The sequence below is a fragment of the Oryctolagus cuniculus genome, chromosome 8 (genome assembly GCF_964237555.1).
Source record: "Oryctolagus cuniculus chromosome 8, mOryCun1.1, whole genome shotgun sequence".
In the NCBI taxonomy this organism is placed as follows: domain Eukaryota; kingdom Metazoa; phylum Chordata; class Mammalia; order Lagomorpha; family Leporidae; genus Oryctolagus; species Oryctolagus cuniculus.
The window spans coordinates 13756108-13782435 of record NC_091439.1 but is presented as its reverse complement, the minus strand read 5'-3'; the positions used below and the strand labels follow the sequence as shown (position 1 = coordinate 13782435).

Genomic DNA, 26328 nt, shown 5'->3' with positions numbered 1-26328 from the left:
CAAAAACCCAGTTAATGAGGTAAAGAGGACAGCTGATATATAATGCACTCCCACAGCAGTGCTTACTTTTAATTACCTGGTGTTAAGCATAAGCCTAAAGTCTTCAACATTCAATTTATTTAATCACATCTTTTGTTGACAATACTGCAACTGCAAGCTGCAAGTATTCCCTTAATAGCTTTAAAAAGTATTAGCTTTTAAACAAAGTTACTTAAGTACTTGATCCAAATAAATGTATTCAAAAGTGAAAATTATGTAATTCTAATATTTTAGGAATACATTTTTCTTGTTGTTATTTGAAAAAGAGATAACACGAGTGAAATAGGTTCCGTTTTACTTCAGTGCCTATCATGTGAGGGCAAATACTGTTGCCAATTAAATCAAGTTCTCTTGTGCTAGGCATGGCTTATTCAATGTACTTGAGGGTAGCTGGTGTCAAATCATTATAAGGGTGACTGCCAATGTTAACTATACACTAAAAAATAGAAGCAACAGCCACCTGAGCCCCAAGTCCAGAATGCTGTGTTTAAACCATGGTAGCTGATATCAGATGAAGATTATTGACTTAAGGGAGAGTAGATATGATGTGCGTGGGGGCGGGGTACACACGCATGCTCACACTGCTGCTGGTACATTCAGAAAACAACACACAATATAATTTGTGCATTTCCTATTCCACACAGAAATTTACAAGTCCTTTGTTTACAAAAATCTCTATCCTCTAGCAACCTATTTTTTGAAGAGAAGAAATATAGAATTTACTTTCAGATTTATATATAAAATAATGAACCAGCAAGCTCTACTTTACTCATACAAAAGGCAAGTACAATAAAAGTGACAGAAATACAAATAAATGTCAAACTTATTTTCTTATGATCAAAATCTAAGACAGGGGGCAGGCATTTGGCCTAGTAATTAAAACACCCGATGTTCCACATCCAAGTGCTGGGTTCACTGCCCAACTCTGGATCCTGACTCCAGTTTCCTGTTAATGCAGACCCTGGGAGACAGCAGTGGTGGCTCAAGTGCTTATGTTACTGCCACCCAAGTGAGAGACCCGAACTGAGTCCCCAGCTCCCAGCTTCAGCTGGCCCTGGCCCAGCCCTGGCCCATAACTGTTGAGGGCTTTTGGGATGAGAATTGGTGGATGGAAGTATTCTCTGTGTCTCACTGCCTCTCAAATAAGTAACTTTTTATTAATTTAACACATATACCTACCCAAAAATTCCAATTCCACTCCTAGAAATTCCCCCAAAGAAACCTATATCCACAAAAATGTGTACAATAATATTCATAGAGGCTTTACTTACAATAACCACAAAGCAGAAAGAACCCAAATGTCCTTTGTACAAGAAAATAAGCATCTTTAAAAGATAGCATGCTTATAAAACAGAATACGAGTCAGAAATAAAAAGTAAACTATTGATAAGCCTAACAACATGGATGAAACTCAAAAGCATTATATGGAATAAAAGAAACATTATCCTAAAATACACATACTTTGTGCTAACTTTGACATGAAGTTCTACAATAGTCAAAAGTAGTCTATGGCAGAAAAAAAAATTCAGAGTAATAACTGTCTCTGAAGGATTAGGATAAGAATTGGTTGGAAAATGGGGGTTTTTTAAGACTGACAATATCTTAATGAGGTTTTGATTTACAAAATTGTATGAATGTCTCCAAAGTCATCAAATGGTTATGCCTAAGATTTGTGCCTTTCACTGCATGTAAATTTTACATTAAAACCTGTATTAATCTATAGGTAGAGTACTGAAGGCTTAAGTGTGTAAGAGTGAAGTAAACTGATGTCTGCATCTTCCTTTGAAATGCATTCCAAAAAATAAAATTGAGGGCAAGCACTGTGGCATCATGGTTAAACCACTACTTGGGAAACCTGCAGCCAACATCTGAGTGCCTGGGATCAAGTCCCACACCTTCCTCCAATCCACATCCTGCTAATGTGCACACTGAGAGGCAACAAATAATGGTGCCTGAGTCCCTGTTTCCCATAAGGGAGACCCAGATGGAGCTCCAGGCTCCCGATTTTGTCCTGGCCTCAACAAGCTATTGTGGACATCTGAGGAGTGAACCAATGGAAGGATTTTCTGTCTCTGTCTCTCTCTTTCTCTTTCTCTTTCTCTTTTTCTCTCTCTCTCTCTCCCTCTCCCCCCCTCTCTCTCCCTCTCCCTCTCCCTCTCTCTGTCACTTTGCCTTTCAAATAAATAAATACACTTTACAAAATTTAATAAAAGATTGATGGAATACAGAAAGTTACATGATGAAGCAAACAGAGTTAAAGGCCAATTGTAGAACCTCAGTGATGCATCTCAGGGTGTTTGCTGTTTAATTCTTTCAACTTCTCTATAAGCCTGAATATTTTCATAATTAAACTTTGGAAAACTGGTAACAGAAAAAAGTAGACTGTAGATGCTCCACAATATGCACAATCTTAATTTGTCCAGGATGACAGGATTAATCAGATACAACAGAACATAATGTCATTTCTGGTCCTTGAGGCTACTGCTGCTAAAAGTGCTTTCAGTCATAAATACTTATTATCCAAGATCTTTCACATATTCTCAGGAATGATATATCTCAAGCATGGTCTCCTACCAGATTTTTTTAAAAAATCTTCATTTATTTTTTTGAAAGGCAGAATTACAGGGAGAAAAAAAAAAAAGGACAGAGAGATCTTCCATGCACTGGTTCAGTCCCCAGATGGATGCAACAGTCGGTGCTGAGCCACAAGCCTGGAACTCCACCCAGATCTCCAGGATGGGTGGCAGGGATACAAGTACTTGGGACATCTTCTACTCCCTTCCCAGGCACATTAACAGTTTTAAAAAAAAATCTACAAATTTAAATTTACTACTACATAATTTGATCATGCAAAAACCAGATATTTAACTTTTTTTTTAATAAAATGCTTTGGAAAATACAACACATATTTAACAAAACCTTGAGAGTCTATATGCCAGGCAATATGGTAAGGATATCTCTGGTATCTTTCTCAGACTAAAGCTTAAGTTTCTATTTATGAAATGAAAAGAAATCCTTTTTAATGTTAATAAAACAAATAATTAATTTTTAATATCTAACATCAATTTTAACAAAAAGTATTTCAAGCTATATGGCATAAAGAATTTGGAAAGAGATAACCAGTTATGTAAGATGGCTTTCCAACTGCTGATTAAAAATCAAATAATAAAAGATAAAATATAACATCATTTTTTTCTTTATGGACTCAATAACTTTAATCAATACTTAAAATTTGTGAGCCATTGTACTTAGGACATTCACAAATTGCATCATTTATATTTACAACAACCAATGAAGCTAGTACCATACATTATTTCATACATGGGAAAGAAGTAATTTTATTAAGGCCCCATACAAAGCAAGTGAAAATACTTATTTTTTTTTAACCTAAACTAGAAAGCCTTTTTTGAAAGTTTGTCCAATTCATTACTGACCAGCAAACAGCAACCAGGTCTTCAGGCTCACTAAGATTCAAAAATTCCACTGCAGAATATGTTTCAAATATCACAAATCTCCACATAAATGATATTTTATTTAACATAAAAATAGTTCAGGAAGGGAGAAAGGCATTTTCTGACTAGCATTTTAGTCCCTAAGGATCCAGCTGAAAAGCCAGACCAGCCCTTGAACTTTATCAAGATAAATCCCTGGCATCCACTAATCACCAGAGAGGATCTTCAAATTAGATAAGAACAAGAATGTTGGCATGAGAATGAACACAAACACCTTCCTCTTCACAAAGGCCCACAACCTGGCAGCCTTTCAGCAAGGTTTCACTCATGGAGCTGTTACTCTAAACTTTCCAGCTATTGCTTGGAAGTTGATAATTCTTAAGATATGAGGAGAGTTGTGATTTCTGACACAGCATTCCTGAGATAAATACATGATCAGAGGGATGCTTTGAAATTCCCAAAGATATTCCACTGGTCCATGGCTGCATGAAAGGTTTTCAAAAGGTGTCTCTTACTAAGAAAAAGAAGGGGGAAAAACAGAGCAGACTACTTGCCATCCGATGGTATGTTAAGCTTACCAGACACAAACATTCTGGAAAATGCTATCATTAAAATCACCCTTTGTTTTCTACTTCAATAAACCCTCTGTAAACTCTCTAAGTTTGGTTTCCTAAATTAGTCCAAAATCCAGTCACTTAAACAAGGCATCAGTAATACACTGATTAAATTTATATGCTATTTTACAAAGAAATAAAAATAAATGCCAAAATATAAAGAAATTTTACTCTTTTAAAGAACATCAATTGATTTGACTCTGTCAATAAGACATGTTAAATTTAAAAATGTAACCTTATTGTTAGTACAGTGTTTCTAAGTACTCAATCTAACGTTAGTACAAATTTAAGCAAATTATAAAAATTGAGAATATTCTTAAAACCCTGATAACTGGGGCCGGCACCATGGCTCATTTGGTTAATCCTCAGCCTGCGGTGCCGACATCCCATATGGGCGCCAAGTTCTGGTCCCAGTTGCTCCTCTTCCAGTCTAGCTCTCTGCTGTGGCCCAGGAGGGCAATGGAGAATGGCCCAGGTGATTGGGCCCTGCACCCGCATGGGAGACCAGGAAGGGGCACCTAGCTCCTGGCTTTGGATCAGCGCAGCACCAGCTGTAGTGGCCATTTGGGGAGTGAACCAACGGAGGGAAGACCTTTCTCTCTGTTTCTCTCTCACATTGTCTATAACTCTACCTGTCAAATTAAAAAACAAAACAAAAAACCTAATAACTTATACCTCTTCTCACTGTCAAAATATAGCAATTATTATTTTTTTTTTGACAGGCAGAGTGGACAGTGAGAGAGAGACAGAGAGAAAGGTCTTCCTTTGCAATTATTATTAATAGTAATTGCAATTAATATTATTTACTTTGTACTTTTAATGGAATGTTTGAACATATGTATCTATACTTAATTAACATCATAAAGTCCAAACTATTTGTACAATGCCTTTTTCATTTAAAAATGTATCTTAGGCCCAGTATCATGGCACGGCAGGTTAAACTGCTGCCTACAACACCAGCATCCCATATGAGCTCTGGTTCAACTCCCTGCTGCTCCACTTCTGATCTAGCTTCCTACTAATGTGCCTGGGAAAGCAACAAATGATGGGCCAAGTGCCTGGGCCTCATCACCCATGTGTGAGTCCTGGTTGCAGTCATTTGGGAAGTGAAGCTCCCTCTCCCTCTCTCTGTACTTCTTTCAAATAAATAAAATAAATCTTTTAAAAAGCAAAAAACTTATCTTTACTTAATTGACAGTAGTGAAGCACAGCAGTTAAAACAACACTTGGGACACCTGCCTCCCACATCGGATTGCCATGGTTCAAGTCCCACCTCCACTTCTGAGTCTAGCTTCCTGCTAATGAACACCTTGGAAGGCAGGAGATAATGGATCAACTACTTAGGACTCTGCCACCCATGTGAGAGACCCAGATTGCATTTCAGTCTCATAGCTTCAACTTGGCTGAACTTCAGTTGTTGAAGACATTTGTGGAGTAAACCTGTAAATGGAAAAATCTCTCTGCCTGTATCTTTGCATTTCAAATAAAAAACATTTTTTTAAAACATATCTTCAGTATCACTTGACATCAATAACCAATGTTTCAGTCTTCTCTCTCTAATGGCTGCACAGTGCGGGTTAAGGATCCCTTAGACAACAAGTATTGGAGATGTTTTTTTTCCACATTTGGGAAATTTTGCACATACTCAATGAAATATCTTGGGGAAAGGAACCAATTTCTAAACACTAAATTCATTTATGTTTCGTATTTAACTTAACATACAGGCTGAAGGTAATTTTATACCATATTTTAAAGGCATGTTTGTGGCTTGACTGTAACCAGTTACATGAGGTGTGGAATTTTCCATGTGTAATCTCATACTGCCTTTAAAGGTTTTAACATTTTAGAGCAATTTGGATTTCAGATTTTTGGATTAAGTATGTTCAACCTGATTTCCTACATGCATAAAGGATACATGTGCCCAATGCCTCATATGTTGGCAACTAAAAACAAATTTTTTTTATCATTATGAAACAATGTTGCGATGAAATGTTGCCAAGCAAATCAAAGGACGTAACCTACTGTCAGACCCACTAGGTTCAAATCTTAGCTCCACCAATTATTTAGATAAGACCATAAATCACATACTTAATCTCTCTCTGTTTCTTCATCTGTAAGGAGAGAACAAAAACAGTATTGATCCATCTACCTATTTAAATAATGTATTACAATAGGCCTTCACAAAGTAAAAGATCAATCGGTTATTAGCTCATTATAAAAAAAATCTTGTAGGGCTGCTTGTATAAAACATTTTATACCTAAATATTTCTTCTGTATAAACTTTCAGAAGTGGAATTAAGGATACATATTTTAATTAATACTGCCAATTTGCTTCCAATAAATTATAGCAACATGCCATTTCAACAATAGTATAAAATATTTCTTCATACTCATTTTTAAATCTCTGTATATTTAATTGGGGAAATTATCTTATGCTTATTTTAATATGCATTTCTTTCACTATTAGTGATATGAATCATCTTTACATATTTGCATATAAGCAGTATTCCTTACATAAACTACTGATTCCTATAATTATCCATCGTTCTAGCAGATTAGCCACCTTACTTATTTATTAAAATCATATGTATATGTGCTGCGAATATAATCCTTATGATACATAATACTGATATGCTTAAATTGTATAAAATATACAATTCTATAATACATGTTCCAAATATTTGGTGCATACACACATACACATACACCAAAAAGCAGGAATGACTAAGTTCATATTTACTTTTTATTAACTAGAGTTTTTTTAAATTTTATTTTTATTATAAATTTTATTATTTTAAATTTATTATTATAAATTTTATTATTATATTATAATAAATATAAATTCCATAGGTACAGCTTTTGGAATATAGCAGTTCTTCCCCCAATACTCGCCTTCCCACTTCCACTCCCGACTCACTTCCTACTCCCACTCCTGTCACATTCTTCAATAAGATTCATTTTTAATTATCTTTATATATAGGAGACGAACTCGGCCGGCGCTGCAGCTCACTTGGCTAATCCTCCGCCTGCGGCACCAGCACCCCGGTTTCTAGTCCCAGTTGGGGCGCCAGATTCTGTCCCAGTTGCTCCTCTTCCAGGCCAGCTCTCTGCTGTGGCCCAGGGAGTGCAGTGGAGGATGGCCCAAGTTCTTGGGTCCCTGCACCCGCATGGGAGACCAGGAGGAAGCACCTGGCTCCTGGCTCTGGATTGGCACAGCGCACTGGCCATAGCAGCCATTTGGGGAATGAACCAACGGAAGGAAGACCTTTCTCTCTGTCTCTCTCTCTTTCTCACTGTCATTGCCTAACTCTGCCTGTCCAGGAAAAAAAAAAAAAAAAAGAACAACAACTCTATACTAAGTAAAGATTTCAACAGTTTGCACCCACACTGACACACAAAGTATAAAATACTGTTTGAAGACAAGTTTTACCATTAATTCTTATAGTACAACTCATTAAGGACAGAGGTCCTACATGGGGAGTAAGTGCACAGTGACTCCTGTTGTTGATTTAACAACTGACACTCTTATTTATGACATCAGTGATCAGCCGAGGCTCTTGCCATGAGCTGCCAAGGCTATGGAAGCCTCTTGAGTTCACCAACTCTGACCTTATTTAGACAAGGTCATAATCAAAGTGGAAATTCTCTCCTCCCTTCAGAAAAAGTGCATCCTTCTTTGACGGCCCCTTCTTTCCACTGGGATCTCACTCACAGAGATCCTTCATTAGTTCATGCTTATTGAGTGACTTCTCCAAATTACATAAAAATTAATATAATTTAACATCAATGCATATTATTATGCCTTTTTTTTCTTTTTAATGGCTGTACAGTACAGATTGAACATCTCTAATCTGAAAATCCTAAATCTAAAATGCTCCAAAATTTAAAGCATTTTGATTCTTTTTAATTTGGGTTTGTTTGCATTTTGGATTTCATGTTTTTAGATAAGGAATGTTCCACCAGTAAAGTCTATTAAAATATTCTAAAACCCAAAAATCTCCAATGTCTAAAACATGTCCTGTCCCAAACATTTTGCAAGAGGGATATTCAACCTATACTACAAAGTTAAGTAATAAGAAAACTTCCAATTTCACTAAAAAGTGATAGAACCAGTACTCAAACCCATTTTGTCTGATTTCTAAAGCTAATATTTTAATTTCTTCTATTATAAAAACTATTTTTTTTTATCTGAAAGATGGTGAGAAAGAGAGACAGAGAGGAAGGTCTTCCTTCCATTGGTTCACCCCCCAAATGGCCACCACAGCCGAATCTACACCGATCTGAAGCCAGGAGCCAGGTGCTTCCTCCTAGTCTCCCATGTGGGTGCAGGGCCCAAGCACCTGGACCATCCTCCACTGCCTTCCCGGGCCACAGCAGAGAGCTGGACTGGAAGAGGAGCAACCGGGACCAGAACTCGGCGCCCATATGGGATGCCAGCGCCGCAGATGGAGGAGTAACCAAGTGAGCCATGGCATTAGCCCTAAAAACTATTTTTTATAAACAAGACATTTGAAAGTAGGAGCCACTATCCCACTAGGTGTATACCACCCATGTACTATTTTTTTTTTTAAGATTTTATTTATTTATTTGAGAGGCAGAGTTACAGACAGTGAGAGTGAGAGGAGACAGAAAGAGAGGTCCTCCATCTGCTGGTTCACCCCCAAAATGGCCACAACAGCAAGAGCTGGGCCGATCTGAAGCCAGGAGCCTCTTCTGGGTATCCCATGTGGATGCAAGGTCCCAAGCACCTGGGCCATCTTCTACTGGTTTCCCAGGCCATAGCAGAGAACTGGATTGGAAGAGGAGTAGCTGGGACTAGAACCAGCACCCATATGAGATACTGGTGCTTCATGCAGAAAATTAAGCTACTGTGCCACAGTGCTGCCTTCTACCATGTACTATTAACCTGAAATTTACACTCTGTCAATCTCATCAGCTTACAGTATATACCTAATTTTCAAGTAGTGGAAGAAGAGACAAGATGACAAAAAGATCTTCCACTAAAGTGATATTTCCTATATGCCTCTGAGAATCTTAACACCATAAGCAATTTTAACTGGCTTCAATATCTAATGTCCCAACCCACAGCATGACTGAAGTGCAAAAGTAGGAGAAATGAAAAAGTAAGGCCGGCGCCGCGGCTCACTAGGCTAATCCTCCACCTAGCGGCGCCGGCACACCGGGTTCTAGTCCCGGTCGGGGCGCCGGATTCTGTCCCGGTTGCCCCTCTTCCAGGCCAGCTCTCTGCTGTGGCCAGGGAGTGCAGTGGAGGATGGCCCAGGTGCTTGGGCCCTGCACCCCATGGGAGACCAGGAAAAGCACCTGGCTCCTGGCTCCTGCCATCGGATCAGCGCGGTGCGCCGGCCGCAGCACGCTGGCCGCGGCGGCCATTGGAGGGTGAGCCAACGGCAAAGGAAGACCTTTCTCTCTGTCTCTCTCTCTCACTGTCCACTCTGCCTGTCAAAAAAAAAAAAAAAAAAAAATGAAAAAGTAAAACAATAAAAAAGAGGAAGCACAAAGTTATAAACAACAACCTGAAACAGGAAAAAGATTTAGTAACTTAAAAAGATATTGCTGCATAGTCCCCAATGATTGTGGATAATAATAGGATAGATGTCATCATGAGAAGATTAAATTATGATGGGAACAAATCAAAAGAAAACATAAGTCAGCTGCATGGCCAAATTAGAAATCAACATAAATAATGACTGTAAGCCATTGTATAAAATTAGAAATCCTAAGACTATATAATGAAGGGCTGGCACTGTGGCTCAGTGGGTTAAAGCCCTGGCCTGAAGCACTGGCATCCCATATGGGCGCCATTTCTAGTCCAGGCTTCTCCTCTTCCAATCCAGCTCTCTGCTATGGCCTGGGAAAGCAGTAGAAGATGGCTCAAGTCCTTGGGCCTCTGCATCCACGTGGGAGACCCGGAAGAAGCTCCTGGCTCCTGGGTTTGGACTGGCGCAGCTCTGACTGTTGTGGCCATCTGGGGAGTGAACCAGCGGATGGAAGACCTCTCTTTTTCTCTCTACCTCTCTCTGTAACTCTGTCTTTCAAATAAATAAAACAAACCTTAAAAAATAAAAGGACAATATAATGAATGATTTAAAAAGATATGAGAAGGATGGTAGAATCTTGTAATATTTCCTCATAAGGAGTACTATCACGGGAGAGAAACCTAGAAAATACCTTCATGCCACCTGACAGGGTACAACTAGAAGAAACAGTATCACTTCTGTGTCACTCCTGCGAAAAATGCATCAACCTAACTCTAATCCTCAAGAAATGTTAGAAATAACTAAACTGGAGATCATTTTAAAAATAACTGTGCTATCATCCTCTAAAGTGTTAAGATCAATAAATTAATTTCTTCCAGATTCAAAAAGGATAAAGAAGCACAACAAAATGCAACACACAATCCTGAACTGAATCTTTGCACAATAAGAAAAATCAGTGAGGTAATTAATAAAAACTGTAAGGTTTTTGAAGATTAAAAGGTAGTATTATACCATGTCAATTCATTATTTCAATGAATATATTATAGCTTAATAGAAAATATAAGGTATTAAAGTAGTATTATATAAGAAATTCTTTATTCCAATAAATGTATTATATTTATATATACCATATACAAGAAAGTATTCAAAGGTGATAGAATTCAAATGGCTCAAAAAAAGTTCTAAACTAGAGTTTGTGTCAAAACTTTTCAAAAAAAGCTTTCCCAAAAATATTTATTTTTGAAACACTATGTCTAATAATTCTAATATATTCATTTTAAGTAGAATTTTAGTAAAATTCACAGTATTTAAAGACAATGTTGAGGCAAAGGAGCTAAAGGTTTCCTAGGGCAACAGAATCAACAAAATCATGAATCTAGTCAGTTTTCCCCAGCTGTCAGTGCTCTGAACACCTCAGTGAATTCCCAAGTCTGTTGGAATCCACAGATTCCCATTTTTGCCACAAAGGCTGGCATAGTACTGGCAGCAAGGGGCAGAAGGAAAATCACCTGAAAGTACAGGTAAGTCTTCAGTTGTAACAGCAACAACAACAACAAATAACTCAGCACACAAACTGCCAACGTAATAATAAAATTATTTTTAAAACTCATCCTATTGGTATAATAATAAATAGAAACTAAGAAACAAAAATAACAATTTTTATAAGCTAGATCAAAGTCTTCTTTCCTAATATTGAAGCATCAAGATCTAGCAGAGTTAAACTGAATTCCTGTTTATACTTTATCTTTAAAATTTGTAAGTAGAAGCACATGAAGACAAGATTAAACTCAGTACCTGTCAAAAGATCTGAACTGTACAGACTGTTCAACAGATAGGTGATCACCAAGAGCTCCCAGACAGGCTGGTGGCAGAAGGGCAGGATCCACTGTGACTCCATCTGCTGGGATGTTTACCAAGCTTCGGAGAATGTCTTTCACATTGACATTTTTTGAAACTGGAACTGGTAGTGTAGCCTTGTTATCCAACTCATTTCCTCCATCATTTCTGGTTTCCTGAGATTTATTGACTTCTAAAGAAAGAGTGCATAACACCTCACTGATTGCATCTGGGCCTGCACTGACACTCGGAGGTGCTGCTTGAGGAGTTACATCCACATTGCTTCCTAAACCAGTAGAGGCTTCTTCTCCAATGCCTGAATCCCTCCTTCGAGCAGATGATGTACTTTCAGATTCTTCTACTGAGGCTGGAGTTGAAGGGCTGAATGAAGCTGGTGTGTTTTCCACATCTTGCACAGAAAGAGAAGAAAAGAAAAATAAAAATTTTCAGAACTAATTTAAAATGGTATATTTAGCCATAACAGCCAACTAGTACTTTAAATTATTATAATCAAAATAAAGTATAAAAATATGGATTAAAAATATTGGCTATAAAAACTCTCCAAACTGATCATGACAGACCAATGTGTAGCAACACAAAGTTGAAAGCCACTCACTTATAAGAAAGAGTCCAAAATCCTTAGAATAAAAGAAAAACCTCTAACACAAACATGGTTTCCACTGCTGAAAAACTTACTATCTTCTATATGGATAATAAAAGTCAATGATCCCTAAAACCCAGTTCAACAAAGTTCATCCCTTTTCCTCTCTTTTAGTCCCTTCAATCAGGATTTCAAGGATTCCAAGAAAAATGTACTGATGGCAGCTGGCATTTGATGCAGAAATTAAGATGCCACTGGGGACACCCTTTATCACAGTGCTCAGCTCCAATTCCAGCCTCCTGCTAACGTGCATCCTGGAAGACAACAGTGATAGCTCAAATTCTTGGGTCCTAGTCCACCCACACAGGAGACCTGAATTGAGTTCCTGGATCCAGACTTTAGCCAGGCCCAGCCCCAGCTCTTGTGGGAGTGAACCAAAGGATAAGTTATCCCTGTGTGTATGTATATCTTTGCATGTTTTTCAAATGAGTCAGATAAATTTTGAATTCTCTTATCAAGGTCACCAAAAACCTTTATCTAAATCAGCACCTGCTGATTAGTCCCTCCCACTTAATGAAGCTCTCTTCATTCAGCTTGCAGGAACCAGGTACTTTTCAGCTTTCCTTCTACTACCTAACTGGCTACTCCTTACGTCCTTTACTTTTTTGCTTCTCTAAATTTTTACATTTTAATGCCTCAGCCCTCAGTTTTGCCTTATCTTCTCTACATACATTCATTCCCTTAGAGATCTCATTCACTCTCACAGCTTTAAATTACGCTATATTCTCCACCCCCTGCCAAAAACAAAAAAACCTCAGACTGTTATATACAACTGACTATACTACATCCTCACTTATATATTCAAAGACATCTTTTTTTTTTTTTTTTTTTTTGACACAGACAGAGTGGACAGTGAGAGAGAGAGAGAGAGAGAGAGAGAAGTCTTCCTTTGCCGTTGGTTCACCCTCCAATGGCCTCCACGGCCGGTGTGCTGCGGCCGGCACACCGCGCTGATCCGAAGGCAGGAGCCAGGTGCTTCTCCTGGTCTCCCATAGGGTGCAGGGCCCAAGGACTTGGGCCATCCTCCACTGCACTCCCTGGCCATAGCAGAGAGCTGGCCTGGAAGAGGGGCAACTGGGACAGAATCCGGTGCCCCGACCGGAACTAGAACCCAGTGTGCCGGTGCCGCAAGGCGGAGGATTAGCCTAGTGAGCCGTGGTGCAGGCCTTCAAAGACATCTTAACATAACATGTTGAAACTGAATTTTTTATCTTTTTATCTTTCCCTGAAAATCTATTTCACTTTTAGTTACTGGACCTTGTAATCATTTGTGACTTCATTTTTATTTCACATAGCCCACATTTAATCTTTAAAATATTTAAAAATCCCATTCTTTTCTGCCACCAAAATATATCCATAATCTTGCTGCTTTTTGTCATCTCTAAAGCTACCACTCTAGTCCATCCCAATATCACCTCCTGCCTGAATGGCTGCAAGGTCCTCCTAACTGGTTGTAGAAGATACTTACTTTAATGATCCTACTACTACCCCACGCCTCCTGCTATTCATCTCCTTGAAAAGTCCTTACAACTGGCAGAGGCTTGATTTACTTAAACCAAAAGAAGATGAAGAAAGTAGTAAGATCTTACAACTCTAGTTAGTGTTCCTAGAATCCCTGACCAACTCTTTATGAAATACAGCTGATTTCTGCTATCCTTGCTGGAGAGCACAGAGAGGCCCTCCAAACTCAAGGAAGAAAACAGGAATTCAACTGACAGCAAGTTTCAAGACCCCAGACACATAAACCCAGTTCAACTCTTTCAGTCAGCCAGCCCCAACTGGCGAAACCAGCCCAGCTGAGGGACTAGAAGAATGAGAACAGGTGCCACTGGAGACTTCCTAACACCAGCAAACGTCATCTGCAATAGGGATGCACCATCCCCACCATGCACTGCCCAAATCTAACTCACAGAATTATGAAAACAAGACTGATACAATTGTAGTTTGAAGCCAACAGGCTTCAAGCCAATGTGTTACATAGCAATACAAAGTCGAAACAGTAGCTTTTCCTCCAGGTTTAACACTGAATTTCACAGAATCCAGAATTTTAACTTTTAAAAACATAATCCAGTTGTGATTCCTATACTCAAACTCCCCAATGATTCCGAATTTTCCTTAGGAAAAAAATTCCTATCTATCCCTCCTCTTCATTCCTATCATTTTCACCCTGTTTAATTTTCTTTCTTCTCTCAGCACTTTTATTAGCCTCTAAAATACTACAGAATATATTTGTTACACATACTTGTTTTCTATCCCTTCCCATTAAAACTATAAGCTCTGTGAGGGCAGAAATATTTTTCTGTTGTGTTCAGGAATACACTCAAGTACGTAATAGGCGCTGAATGAAGATCTACTGAAAAAATTAATTGCCCTCTCTGGTGACAGTGATGTCTTTCTTTTTTTAATTAATTTATTTATTTGAAAGGCAGAGTAACAGACAGAGGCAGAGAGATATACAAAGAGAGATCTTCCATCTGCTGGTTCACTCCCCAAGGGCCGCAATGGGCAGAGCTGGGAGGATCCGAAGCCAGGAGCCAGGAGTTTCTTGCCAGTCTCCCACGTGGGTGCAGGAGCCCAAGGACTTAGGCCATCTTCCACTGCTTTCCCAGGCCATAGCAAGGAGCTGGATCAGAAATGGAGCAGCTGGGTCTCGAACCATCACCCATATGAGATGCCAGCACTGCAGGCGGCGGCTTTACCCGCTAAGCCACAGCACCGGCCCCAACATTAACTTCTACAACTATGATAGCTGCTTATCCAGCCACACTTCTATACATGGAAACAGTGTCACAACACCCAATCAATGCAGTTATGTGCTATTAAACTTGTTTCTTCCAAAAGAATATGAGTTGGTTCTTCTTCACAACAAATACTAGAATAAATTAAAAACTTTAACTCATTGTTTGCAAAGAATTACATTTGCTCATTTATCTTTTAATTAGATGGTTCGTTTAAAGAAAAAAAATCATCTCCCAATTGCAATTTTATGAAACTTAAATAATTAGATAATAAAAATGTGTGCTCTCACTTAATACTTGAATGGATTTAAATTCCAGAATAAACATTCTAACCACAGTTAGTAACGTTTTACAAAAATTTTGGGTACCAGGGAATAAACATGAAAACTTACCAGGGAGTGATACAGTCTCATTTTCACTTCCAGTTTCTTTACATGACTGGCTACGCCTTTCATTTTGAGGTTCCAAAATATCTCTGTACTTTGAGACCATCAGAACAGATATAAAATACACAACTGCCAAAGCTAAGAATTGGGCTTGTTTGCTATCCTCCTGGGAAAAAATAAAACGAGTTGATCATGCCACTCTTGAATAACATGTTTTAATTTTATTTAACACTATTATATTTAAATATAAAAGATGTTCAAAAATGTTTCAATATATACAGAATTTAATACATGATTGTTTATATAAGAATAAATGCATTACTTATAATAATCATTTATTTATCATGATAATTTATAATTATCATAAATTTACCTGAGCAAAGATAAGGCAGACTCTTAGAAAAATGTATTTAAATGAGATTTTATAGTTGCAAAACATGGGAGGAGAGACACTGGCTGACTTTTTAAAAATTAAATAACTCAATCTGTCCCTGTAAACTTTAGAAGGATAATTATGTAGTAATTATATTAGAATAATTGATTATTTTACTTCTGATCATCAAAATAATAATTATGTTAAAAAACAAATTTCCAGGGCTTAAAAAAAAGAGTAAGGCTATCAGATACAGAACAGGATACCAAAGGATTTCAAGAAAATATTTTTAATAGCACTGACAACCAACTGTTGGGATGAAAAATACAGTTGAAGAACCTTAAAAATCAAACCAAGATGGAGTGACCTAAGCCAATACCATTAAAAACAAGAAGTTACCTTTGCGCCAAATAAAATTAAAGTTTAAAAATTACAGCCCTAAACTTTTTCCCCCAAAGCTAAAATTACGTGCAGCTATAAAAATAAGGGACCCTATGCTTAGCTAGCTGCGACACTTGTGCCTGGCTGTGCTAAGACCTAACCCAGTTTGTATGCCTCCTAATACTCAAATAATGGTGTGGGAAGTGGGACGCCACTCTCCCACCAGGGGAACAAAGGGAGCGAGACGTCGTCCCCCTCAGGGTTAACAAGATGGCGCTGTCAGGGAAAGGAACTACTAAAGAAGTAAACAACAAAATGGTGACGAGGTGCATGCCTCCCATGTGATCCCGTAGCTGATTGCATAGAAGACGCATGCCCTTCACATGATCAGCTTGCGGAATGGACTGCTGTGTGCATGGACTCTATAGTGCTTTCGATTGGTCACTGCAGGTATATAAACCGTGTGGCTCTGTGCTGGGGGCGCTCTCTGGACTCCCGAGTTCAGGAGGCCCGTCTGCGCAGACGCCGAATAAATCCTCTTGCTTTTGCATCAGCTGGTCTGGACTCTGAGTCTTTGGGGTGTGCCTCTCGACGTGTTAGCATCCTCACTCCGAGGGTCTAACACAGTGTCTTCCAGAAAAAAAGGAGAAACAAGTCTGACCTCTGCAAGAGGCTTGGCTCCATACTAGCTCAACAAATTACCCATCCACGCATCCGTATATCAATAATCTCTTCATTTAGTCAGATTCCTCAACTTTAAGGGAACTCCACACATTAATATCTGTGGGGAGCAACTCGGACTAGACTAAGTTACTGGAATTAAGACTTATTCTATGCATCTGCTCTCCCACAATATGGCGCTGGGAGAGGAGAAAACAGCTTCTACGCAGCTGCCTCTTGCCAACTTGAGTGATGACCTCCAGGAGCTGATCCTGCTCCTGATTGGAGGAGAGCAGCGTACTCGGCGTGTGGGCAGCCGAGTTGGGATTGGCGGAGGAGGACTATAAAAGAGGAGAGAGATGGCATGCACCAGGAACATCTAAGGGGAACATCTGAGCAGCCCCGGAGAGAGCCAGCCGGCGGTGTGCCGCTCCCCCGCGGAAGTGGGGAATGTGGCAGGGGGAACCGCCCTTCCACGGAGGTGGAAGGGACGGTAGCCAACCCGGGAAGAACCAGCAGCAAACCCGGGGAGGGCCGAGCAGACAAAAGAACAGCGCAGGGTCCTGTGTCGTTCCTCCACGAAGACGGGGAGCGACAAATATCCTTACAACTTTCCGAAATACATTTGAATTTAAATAAATTAAATGGAAAACTCAAAATTGTCTATCAAATCCTGGAAACTAAAGGTACTTCAAGTAGTAGGTAACGTTAGGATTAAAAAAAAAAGATACAGGACAGGGGCGTGCATGCCTGCAGTGCCGGCATCCCATATGGGCACCAGTTCGAGTCCCAGCTTCTCCATTTCTGATCACGCACTCTGCTATGGCCTGGGAAAGCAGTAGAAGATGGCCCAAGTCCTTGGGCCCCTGCACCGGCATGGGAGACTAAAGAAGCTCCTGGCTCCTAATCGGTACAGCTCGAGCCGTTGCAGCTAACTGGAGAGTGCACCAGCAGATAGAAGACTTTTCTCTCTCTCTCTGCCTCTCTTCTCTCTCTGTGTAACTCTGACTTTCAAGCAAATAAATAAAAATCTTTTAAAAATTCAGAAAAAAGTTGTTTAGTGAATAAATAGAAAGTAATAGTAAAACAGATTAAAAGTTAGTAACTGGAGTCAAAGTTTTAGACAAAGTTAAAAAAAATGATTCCAGGCTCTATTTACATATATCCATTTGATGCAATTTTTAGAAGTATTCTAATCTAACAAAGCCTATGATATTTGGGGGGCTCTCATGTAACTACTTCTTTGTCATGGTGGAAAATATAAATATATAATTTCCTTTTCTCATTAACTATCCCATTTCTCTGTCCTAACTCTGTTCCTCTACCACACATTTCTGCCAACTATTATAACTGTTTGTAAAAACAGTCACATTAAAAATGCAGGCAAATAATTTGCTTGGTCTTAACTTCTTAATTAGTTGTGAATTATTCACACTTATCTAAATATTTATTTAACCCATGAATATGTTCAATGTTTACAGACTACCATATGAAGTTCACAGTGTACACCTGGTTTCCGACCCAAAATAAAAAATTTCCCACAGATTCTATTATTTAAATCGTTAACTCCTGAAATAAAATTTGTTTTCAATGGTGTCCATCATTTACTGAATAAGTACTGTGAATCAGAAACTGGACTCTATACATCATATGTATTTACAAATTTGAACAAGATGAGATTTAGAGAAGCTAATTAACTTAAATAAGGGCATACAAATGTGAAAAGGAAAATCTGAACTCATATTAGGGTGACTAAAAACATCAGCTGTTAACCTCGTGACAATTATTTCTATATATCCTCAATCTTTAGTCATTCCTTTTTTCATCAAAAGTTCCTCACATTAGAAGATGCTAAACTCTGAGATGTGGCCTGAGGAATAAAATGGTTTCTCTTTAAATTTAAATTTTGGAATTCCTATGACTATATAACTATTATAAATATATTTTTAATTATTTATTAATTCCAAAAATTGCAGGATAGACAAAGCAGATATTCTGATGCTACTTTCAGATACCATGATACAATAACTGGTTAAAAAGTTCTGTGGGGCCGGGGTTGTGGCACAGCAGGTTAAGCTACTACCCCTGGTGCTGCCATCCCACATGCGCAACAGTTTGAGTCCTGGCTGCTCCACTTCCGATCCAGCCCCCTGCTAATGAGCCTGGCAATGCAACAAGATGGCCCACGTCTCTGGGCTCCTGTCACCCACATGGGTGACAGAGAAAAAGTCCTGGCTCCTTGTTTCAGCCTGGCCCAACACTGATCATCACAGCCATTTGGGAGGGAATAATCAGATGGAAGATTTCTCTCTCTCACTTGCTCTCTCTTCTCGCTCTGTAACTCTTTCAAATAAATAATTTTTTTAAAAAAGAAAGTTCTGTAAGTACTAAATCATACAGAGCCAGACTGAAGAGTTAAGACTTCATTGTAATAGAACAAATAAAAAATGCAGTGGAAAGCCTTAACACCAGAATTGGTGAAGCAGAAGAAGGAATATCCGACTTATAAGACAACGCACAGGAAATTATACAGTAAAATAAACAAGAAGAGGAAATTAGAAAACTAAAAATCACTGTTGAGAATCTACAAAATACTATCAAATCACCGAACATACAGGTTCTAGAAGGCATATAAAAAGAGAAAGGATTAGAAGGTCTTTTTAGCGAAACAATGACGGAAACTTCCCTAATCTGGAGAAAGAAAGGGACATCCAAGTACAGGAAGCACATAGAACTCCTAATAGACATGACCAAAAAAGATTTTCACCACAACACATTGTAATCAAACTCTAAGACAGGGAATCAACCTAAATGCCTGTCAACCAAGGACTGAATACAGAAATTATGGGATATGTACACTATGGAATACTACACAGCGGTAAAAAAAAAATGGAATCCAGTCATTTGCAACAAAATCTGGAAAACATCATACTTAGTGAAATAAGCCAGTCCCAAAGGGACAAATACCATTTGTTCTCCCTGATCTGTGAAAACTAATAGAGCACCTAAAATGAAATCTGTAGAAGTGAAACTGGCACTTCAAGAAGGGGTGACGTGACTTGAGCTGCCCTTGTCTTGACTGCTGAGGAACAGTTTCATTTTTTTGTTTTTTCAGTTTTTTTCTTTGTATTATTTGTTGAACTCAACATAGAGCTAATCATATGTGTATAAAGTCAATTGAAGATGGAGCTCAGTAAAAAATAAGACTGGAAATAAGAGAGGCAAGAGGAAGTTTGTAACTGTAAAGCTGTATAGTTCTGTATACATTCCTATGGGCTTAGTGCTAAGGATACCATTTAAAAACTTGCCATGGGACCCCAAATCCCATTAAGCTGGGTGGTAAAATGCCATCTTAAATGTTAAAGTGACCATATTAATTGTTAAGGTGAATATATAGATAGGATTAACTGTTGAAATGATCATATAAATAGGATCAAGTGTCTGGTAATAATAATAGAATTATAAAGGAGAGAATGTTCCAACATGGGAAGCAGTCCACACAGCAGCCTCATAGAATGACAATCACTTTAAGCAACACTCTGACCTCAGAATCAACCCTTAAGACATCCTGGTCTGGCTGAAAAGCCCAGAAGAGCATTTCAGGCATGGAAAGAAATGACACTGTGGCAAAAAATGTTCTACACGAAGGATCTCTGTGAATGAGATCCCAGTGGAAAGAAGTGGCCATGAAAGAAGGATGTACTTTTTTCTGAAAGGAGGAGAGAATTTCTACATTGCTTATGGCCTTGTCTAAATACTGACAGAGTTTGTGGATTCAAAAGGCTTCTATAGCCTAGGCAGTTTATGGCAAGAGCTTCGGGTGGTCAGTGATGTCATATATAAGAGTGATAACTGTTAACAACAGGAGTCACTGTGCACTTACTTCCCATGCAGGACCTCTGTCTTCAATGAGCTGTATTATGACAGTTAACTATAGAAGTTGTTCTCAGAGTTTGTGTGTGTGTGTATGTGTGTGTGCAAATTGTCAAAATCTTTACTTAGTATAGAGTTGGTCTTCAGTGTATAAGATTAACTGAAAATGAATCTTAATGGAGAATGGGAATGGGAAGGGGAGAGGGAGGAGGAGAGGAATGGGAATCTGGGTAGAAGGGCAAGTATGGTGAGAAGAATCACTATATTCCTTAAGTGGTACTTATGAAATTTGTATTCCTTAAGAAATAAATTTAAAAAATATTTCATTTTAAGTGGGCAATAAGAAACTATTAGACAAAATGTAAAGCATAAGAGTAATAAAATTTATTCTAGATTTTTAAAGATAAGTCTAGGAAGCACAGTTATGGCACAACAGACTCAGACTCTTTCCAATGAGAGAAAATGGAGAAAGAAGGAAACAGCAATGTTTCTTCACAAAATGGATCACAGCAAAGGACTCAGCAGGGAAAAAGAAAAAATTGACAGTTTCTTAAAGAAATAAAAATAATGACTATCCAAGAACTGAGATCCAGGGAGGCAGTATAGCTTAGCAATTAATATCAAAATTTCAAATCCACAAGGCCATTAACTCACTTAACCCTCTTAGTAAATGTCTGATGTTGGGCACATTATTTAATCTAATACTGCTATATTGCTCACGGAATTATCATGAGAATTAAAGATAAAATTCATTAGAGCACCCAGTACTGTGCTTACACCACAATAAGAGTTCCATAAGTATTCAATAGTGACAGTATTATGCAAATTCTGTATGCATACAAATATTCATTCAATAACACAAGAAAGGACTTAAATAGTAGAGAAAAGGGAGAGGAAAAGATAAATTCAAGTCCTAATATTTGTAAGACATAAGTATGTAATATGTATTTGGAACATCCAGTACTAAACACACAGTGGGTGTTCAACACTTACTAATAAAAATAGCTCATAGAAATTTTTATTTTCATTTTTTAACTTTCTATATTACTTTAAGATTTCTACATGAAAATCAGTCATATTCTATATTCAATCAGCCAATATAAACTGTTTTTCATCCTCAAGAATTAAAAGCAATATACTGAGAGCAACATTTTATCATGCACTTTTTAACACATTAATATACCTGTAAGGGGAAAATATCTAATACTCAATAAAATAATCATCATCATAAAATAACCTACACTTAGAAGGTGAACATTTCATTACATTCAGAACATGGAATTTGTATTCAAGCTGCTGGGTTTGAATTCAGTCATTTACTACCAATATTAACTTGGACAAGTAACTCAAGCTCTCTAGCCTCAGACTCCTCATCAATAAGATGGTAATTCCAAAAGCACACATTGAACAAGCTGTTGGACTTAACAAGTACATGAAGAGCATTTATAGTGCTTACCATGTAATGGGATTATGTTTATTATCATCATTCTGATAACTAACTCCATTTATACAGATAATATTTTCTAATACACTGTTTTCTCGGCCTTCTAGGACTACTAGACTAAATTGTGTCATAAAGAATTTTTATTCTCCATACTTTGGGCCTAGGGGGAAATATATATCAACTAAGAGAGAATTTGAAAGAAGCATCATAACTTACTATATCTCTGAAAACAACCGCCCTAAGTCGATTAATATCCATATCTTGTAGAAGCCTGTCAAGATCTCTTACTGGAGATATTCCACCAGTCACAATGTCCACTGGACTCTATTTAAAGAAAAAATTACATATACATATACATCAATACATTTAAATAATAAACAACATTCTAAGGACTAAGAAAGCAAGGCTGTAACATTCCTTCTTCCAGTTGTTTCCCACGCTTCTTTCTTCTTTTTTAAAGGGAAATGGAGGAGTATAGAAGGGAGTCATGCTTGAAAAATCAACATATTTGAAGAAAACAGTTATCACAGAAACAAGAAAAGTAAACATTTGGAAAAGTAGACAAGATTAAGTATAAACAAATCTTTACTGTATATTTAAGCACAAATATTTGAATGTTATAATCACAGACTAAAATAAGTACTTTAGGTTCTCTGTCAAATTTACTTTATGTTGAAATGAACAAATTAATTCAAGAGCTTAATTATAAAATGTAAGTATACTTTATTTCAGTGAATTATTCTGTACGCTTACCTTTGCTGCAGATTTCCCCACAGGAATCATACTGTGAATTGTTTTCAGGACTTTTGCTGCATCTCCCCTACATTTCAACTGTGAATGCTGTTGACACTCTAAGCAATTCCTTACTGCCACTGCACATACTGTAATTTATTTTAATGAAAAGATTGGGAAAGAAAACAAAATCAAACTTAAGAATATGGAACTGATAAAAATCACCTAAACAATGTGATTTATATAAGATTTCATTTAAAACAGATTACCTTTGACCAATTCCTAAAATGTTTCTAGACTCTGTAACTTTGTGTTTGTTGCCCGATTTTGTTGGCTTCCCCACTGTAGCCCCAGTTATGATCTGGGGAGCCAGTACAGCCCAGTGGTCTACACTCTTAGGATATGCTAAAACAAAATCAGTTTGGAATCCTAACAGTAGGCTACTGTGTCTTAGATCTCACCCAAGTTAACTGGAACAATCTTTTATTAAGAACAAGATAGGGAAGAAAAGAATCAAAAGGACAGTGGAAAAAATAGAGCAAAGAAACTATCTAGGATAATATACTTTGGTTACTTTCATTAAAATAAATGATTAAACTGGACATCTTCATGTTTTTCTTATACAGCATAATTACAACATGATATTAATAGTGATGGATAGAAGGTACAGCATTCATAGAAAATTCTGTAAGGTCTACTGTTTACTGACTTTCATTAAACTGCTTAGAAAGTGGGGGTAGCAAAGGGAATCTGATTAATATGCAATCCAAAAATGCCTCTTTAAAGTTCCAGCTACTCAAATTATTTAGAAATTAATATTGAATTTAAATTATACACTATTTCCCTAGCTTCTTAAACAAAGTGATTCTGAATAAAGTGAAGCATTGTACTTTGAATTCTAGAAAGGTATTCTCCCTTTAGGGAAGCAGAAAGGATTTTCAAATGGGATATACAGAAGTGGGTGTTTAGCCTAGCAGTTAAAAAACACCAACATCCCACATCACATTGCCTGGGTTTGATTTGCAGTGCCAGCTCCTGACCCTAACTTCCTGCCAACACAGAACCAGAGAAACAGCAGTGATGGCTCAAGTAGCTGTGTCCACAGGAGAGACACAGATTGCATTCCTTATTCCTGGCTCCTGGCTCCCAGCTTCTGGCTCCTGCCCCTGAGGAGCCCTGGCCATGAAGTATATGGAAGTGCTTTTTTCTCTCTAGCTCTCACTCCCACTCTCCTCCTCACTCCACCTCCCCCACCCCCAACCCCACTCCTCAGGCTCACTCTCACTCTTAATGAAGTCTGTCTCTCTCTGTCAAATAACTTTTTAATGACATATGCAAAAGCAATAAAGTCTACTTAATGTAGTTATATTACTAATGGAAAGTCTAAGAAATATACTATAGGGGCCAGTGCTGTGGCACAGTGGGTAAAGCTGCTGCCTGCAGTGCCAGCATCCCATATGGGTGCCAGTTAGAGTCCCAGCTGCTCCACTTCCAATCCAGCTCTGCTGTGGCCTGAGAAAGCAGTGGAAGATGGCCCAAGTCCTTGGGCCCCTACATCCGCGTGGGAGACCCGGAAGAAGCTCCTGACTCCTGGCTTTGGATCGGCCCAGCTCAGCTGTTGTGGTCATTTGGGGAGTAAACCAGCAGATGGAAGATCTGTCTCTCTGTCTGTCTGTCTGTCTCTCTCTCTCTCTCTCTCTGCCTCTGCCTCTCCCTTAACTCTGCCTTTTAAAATAAATAAATAATTATTTTAATCAAAATTTTATTCAATTTCATTTACTAAAAATTTTTATTCAGTGTGCAAATCAATGACAAATTACAACAGACAATAAATGATAGCTTCTATTTTGTTATGCTCACTAACTTAAAGCTTTAAACTTTTAAAACAACTATCTACAAATGCTTATACCAAGTTCCTTAGCATATCCTAAGTCTGAAAGTACTCTGAATGACATTTTGAGTAAAACTAAGTGTACAAAAAATATAAAAACTGGTAATAGTTTATGTAACCAATATTTTTGTTAAATTGAATTTTAAATATGAAAAATATTTCATTAAGTAACTAGGTTTTCTATTTTCAATGTTATACGAGGGGGTTTCAAAAAGTTTGTGGAACATAGAATTAAAAGAACATGGGAGGTACAGCACTGTGGTGTAGTAAGCTAAGCTTCCACCTGTGGCACAGGCATCCCATATGGGTGCTGATTCGTGTTCTACTGCTCCTCTTCTGATTGAGCTCTTTACTCGTGGCCTGGGAAAGCAGTAGAAGGCGGCCCAACTGTCTGGGCCCTGCACCTGCGTGGGAGACCCAGATGAAGCTCCTGGCTCCTGACTTCGGATCAGCTCAGCTTTGGCTGTTGCAGCCATTTGGGGAGTAAACCAAGAGATGAAAGACTTTTCCCTCTGTCTCTGTCTGTAATTCTACCTCTCAAATAAATAAAAAATAAAAATATATAACATGAAGGTGGGGGTTTGGCTCAGAATCCCATATTGGAGTACCAGGGTTCAAATCCTGGCTTCTTGCTAGTGCATATCCTGGAAAGTAGATGATGACTCAAATGAGGGGGTCTCTGACAGTAATGTGGGAGACCTGGATTGAGTTCATGTCTCTTGGGCATTTGGGGAGTGAAACAATAGATAGGAACTCTGTCTCTCAAGTAATTTTAAAGTTTTTTTAATAAAAAATATACAGAATAAATTTCCAAGAAATCTGTAAAGTCCCCCAGTTTTTTCATAGGTATCTTATTGTCCAAATGTCTTCACGAGGCCACATTTCCTAAAGGTTTGCTTCTATTTCTTTTTTATTTTTTAAAAATATTTTATTTATTTATTTAAGAGGTAGAGTTACAGACAGTGAGAGGGAGAGACAGAGAGAAAGGTCTTCTGTCCATTGGTTTACTCCCCAAATGGCCGCAACGGCCAGAGCTGTACCAATCCAAAGCCAGGAGCCAGGAGCTTCTTCCAGGTGTCCCACGCGGGTGCAAGGGCCCAAGGACTTGGGCCATCTTCTACTGCTTTCCCAGGCGACAGCAGAGAGCTAGATTGGAAGAGGAGTAGCCAGGACTAGAACCGGCGTCCACATGGATGCCAGTACCACAGGCGGAGGATTAACCAAGTGAGCCACAGCACCGGCCCCTTTTTTATTTTATTTTTTAAAATATTTTATTTATTTATTTGAGAGGTAGAGTTACAGACAGTGAGAGTAAGAAAGAGAAAAAGGTCTTCCATCCACTGGTTCACTCTTCAAATGGCCGCAATGGCCGAAGCTGAGCTGATCCGAAGGCAGGAACCAGGAGCTTCTTCCAGGTCTCTCACATGGGTGCAGGAGCCCAAGGACTTGGGCCATCTTCTACTGCTTTCCCAAGCCATAGCAGGACTAGAACCGGTGCCCATGTAGAATGCCAGAGCCTCAGGCAGAGTATTAACCTACTGTGCCACTGCACCGGCCTGCTTCTATTTCTTAGCACCTCCATTCCCAACTGTTATTCTCTTCATTAAGCAAACAGTTTAACAAAGTCTCAATATTTTCAACTAAATACAGAAAATGTCGTGCAAAACAAGAATTATTTTTAGTTCACCTATGGAAGTCAAATTAGATGAAAAAAGTCACATTGCATATTTTTGCTTTTACCTATGAAAGA

At 38.3% G+C, this 26328-nt stretch overlaps 1 protein-coding gene across 6 annotated transcripts in view; it reads right to left on the bottom strand.

Annotated features, from left to right (window-relative positions):
• Positions 1-26328, bottom strand: part of LRBA (LPS responsive beige-like anchor protein) — a 747733-nt gene that overhangs the window by 544324 nt on the left and 177081 nt on the right. For all 6 annotated transcript variants that reach the window (XM_051819347.2, XM_051819345.2, XM_051819348.2 and 3 more), the window contains exons 27-30: positions 22709-22836; positions 22172-22279; positions 15231-15390; positions 11398-11848 (exon numbers count right to left, since the gene is read on the bottom strand). In XM_051819347.2, coding sequence (XP_051675307.2) covers positions 11398-11848; positions 15231-15390; positions 22172-22279; positions 22709-22836 — 847 coding nt within the window. The remainder of the gene's footprint in view (positions 1-11397; positions 11849-15230; positions 15391-22171; positions 22280-22708; positions 22837-26328) is intronic.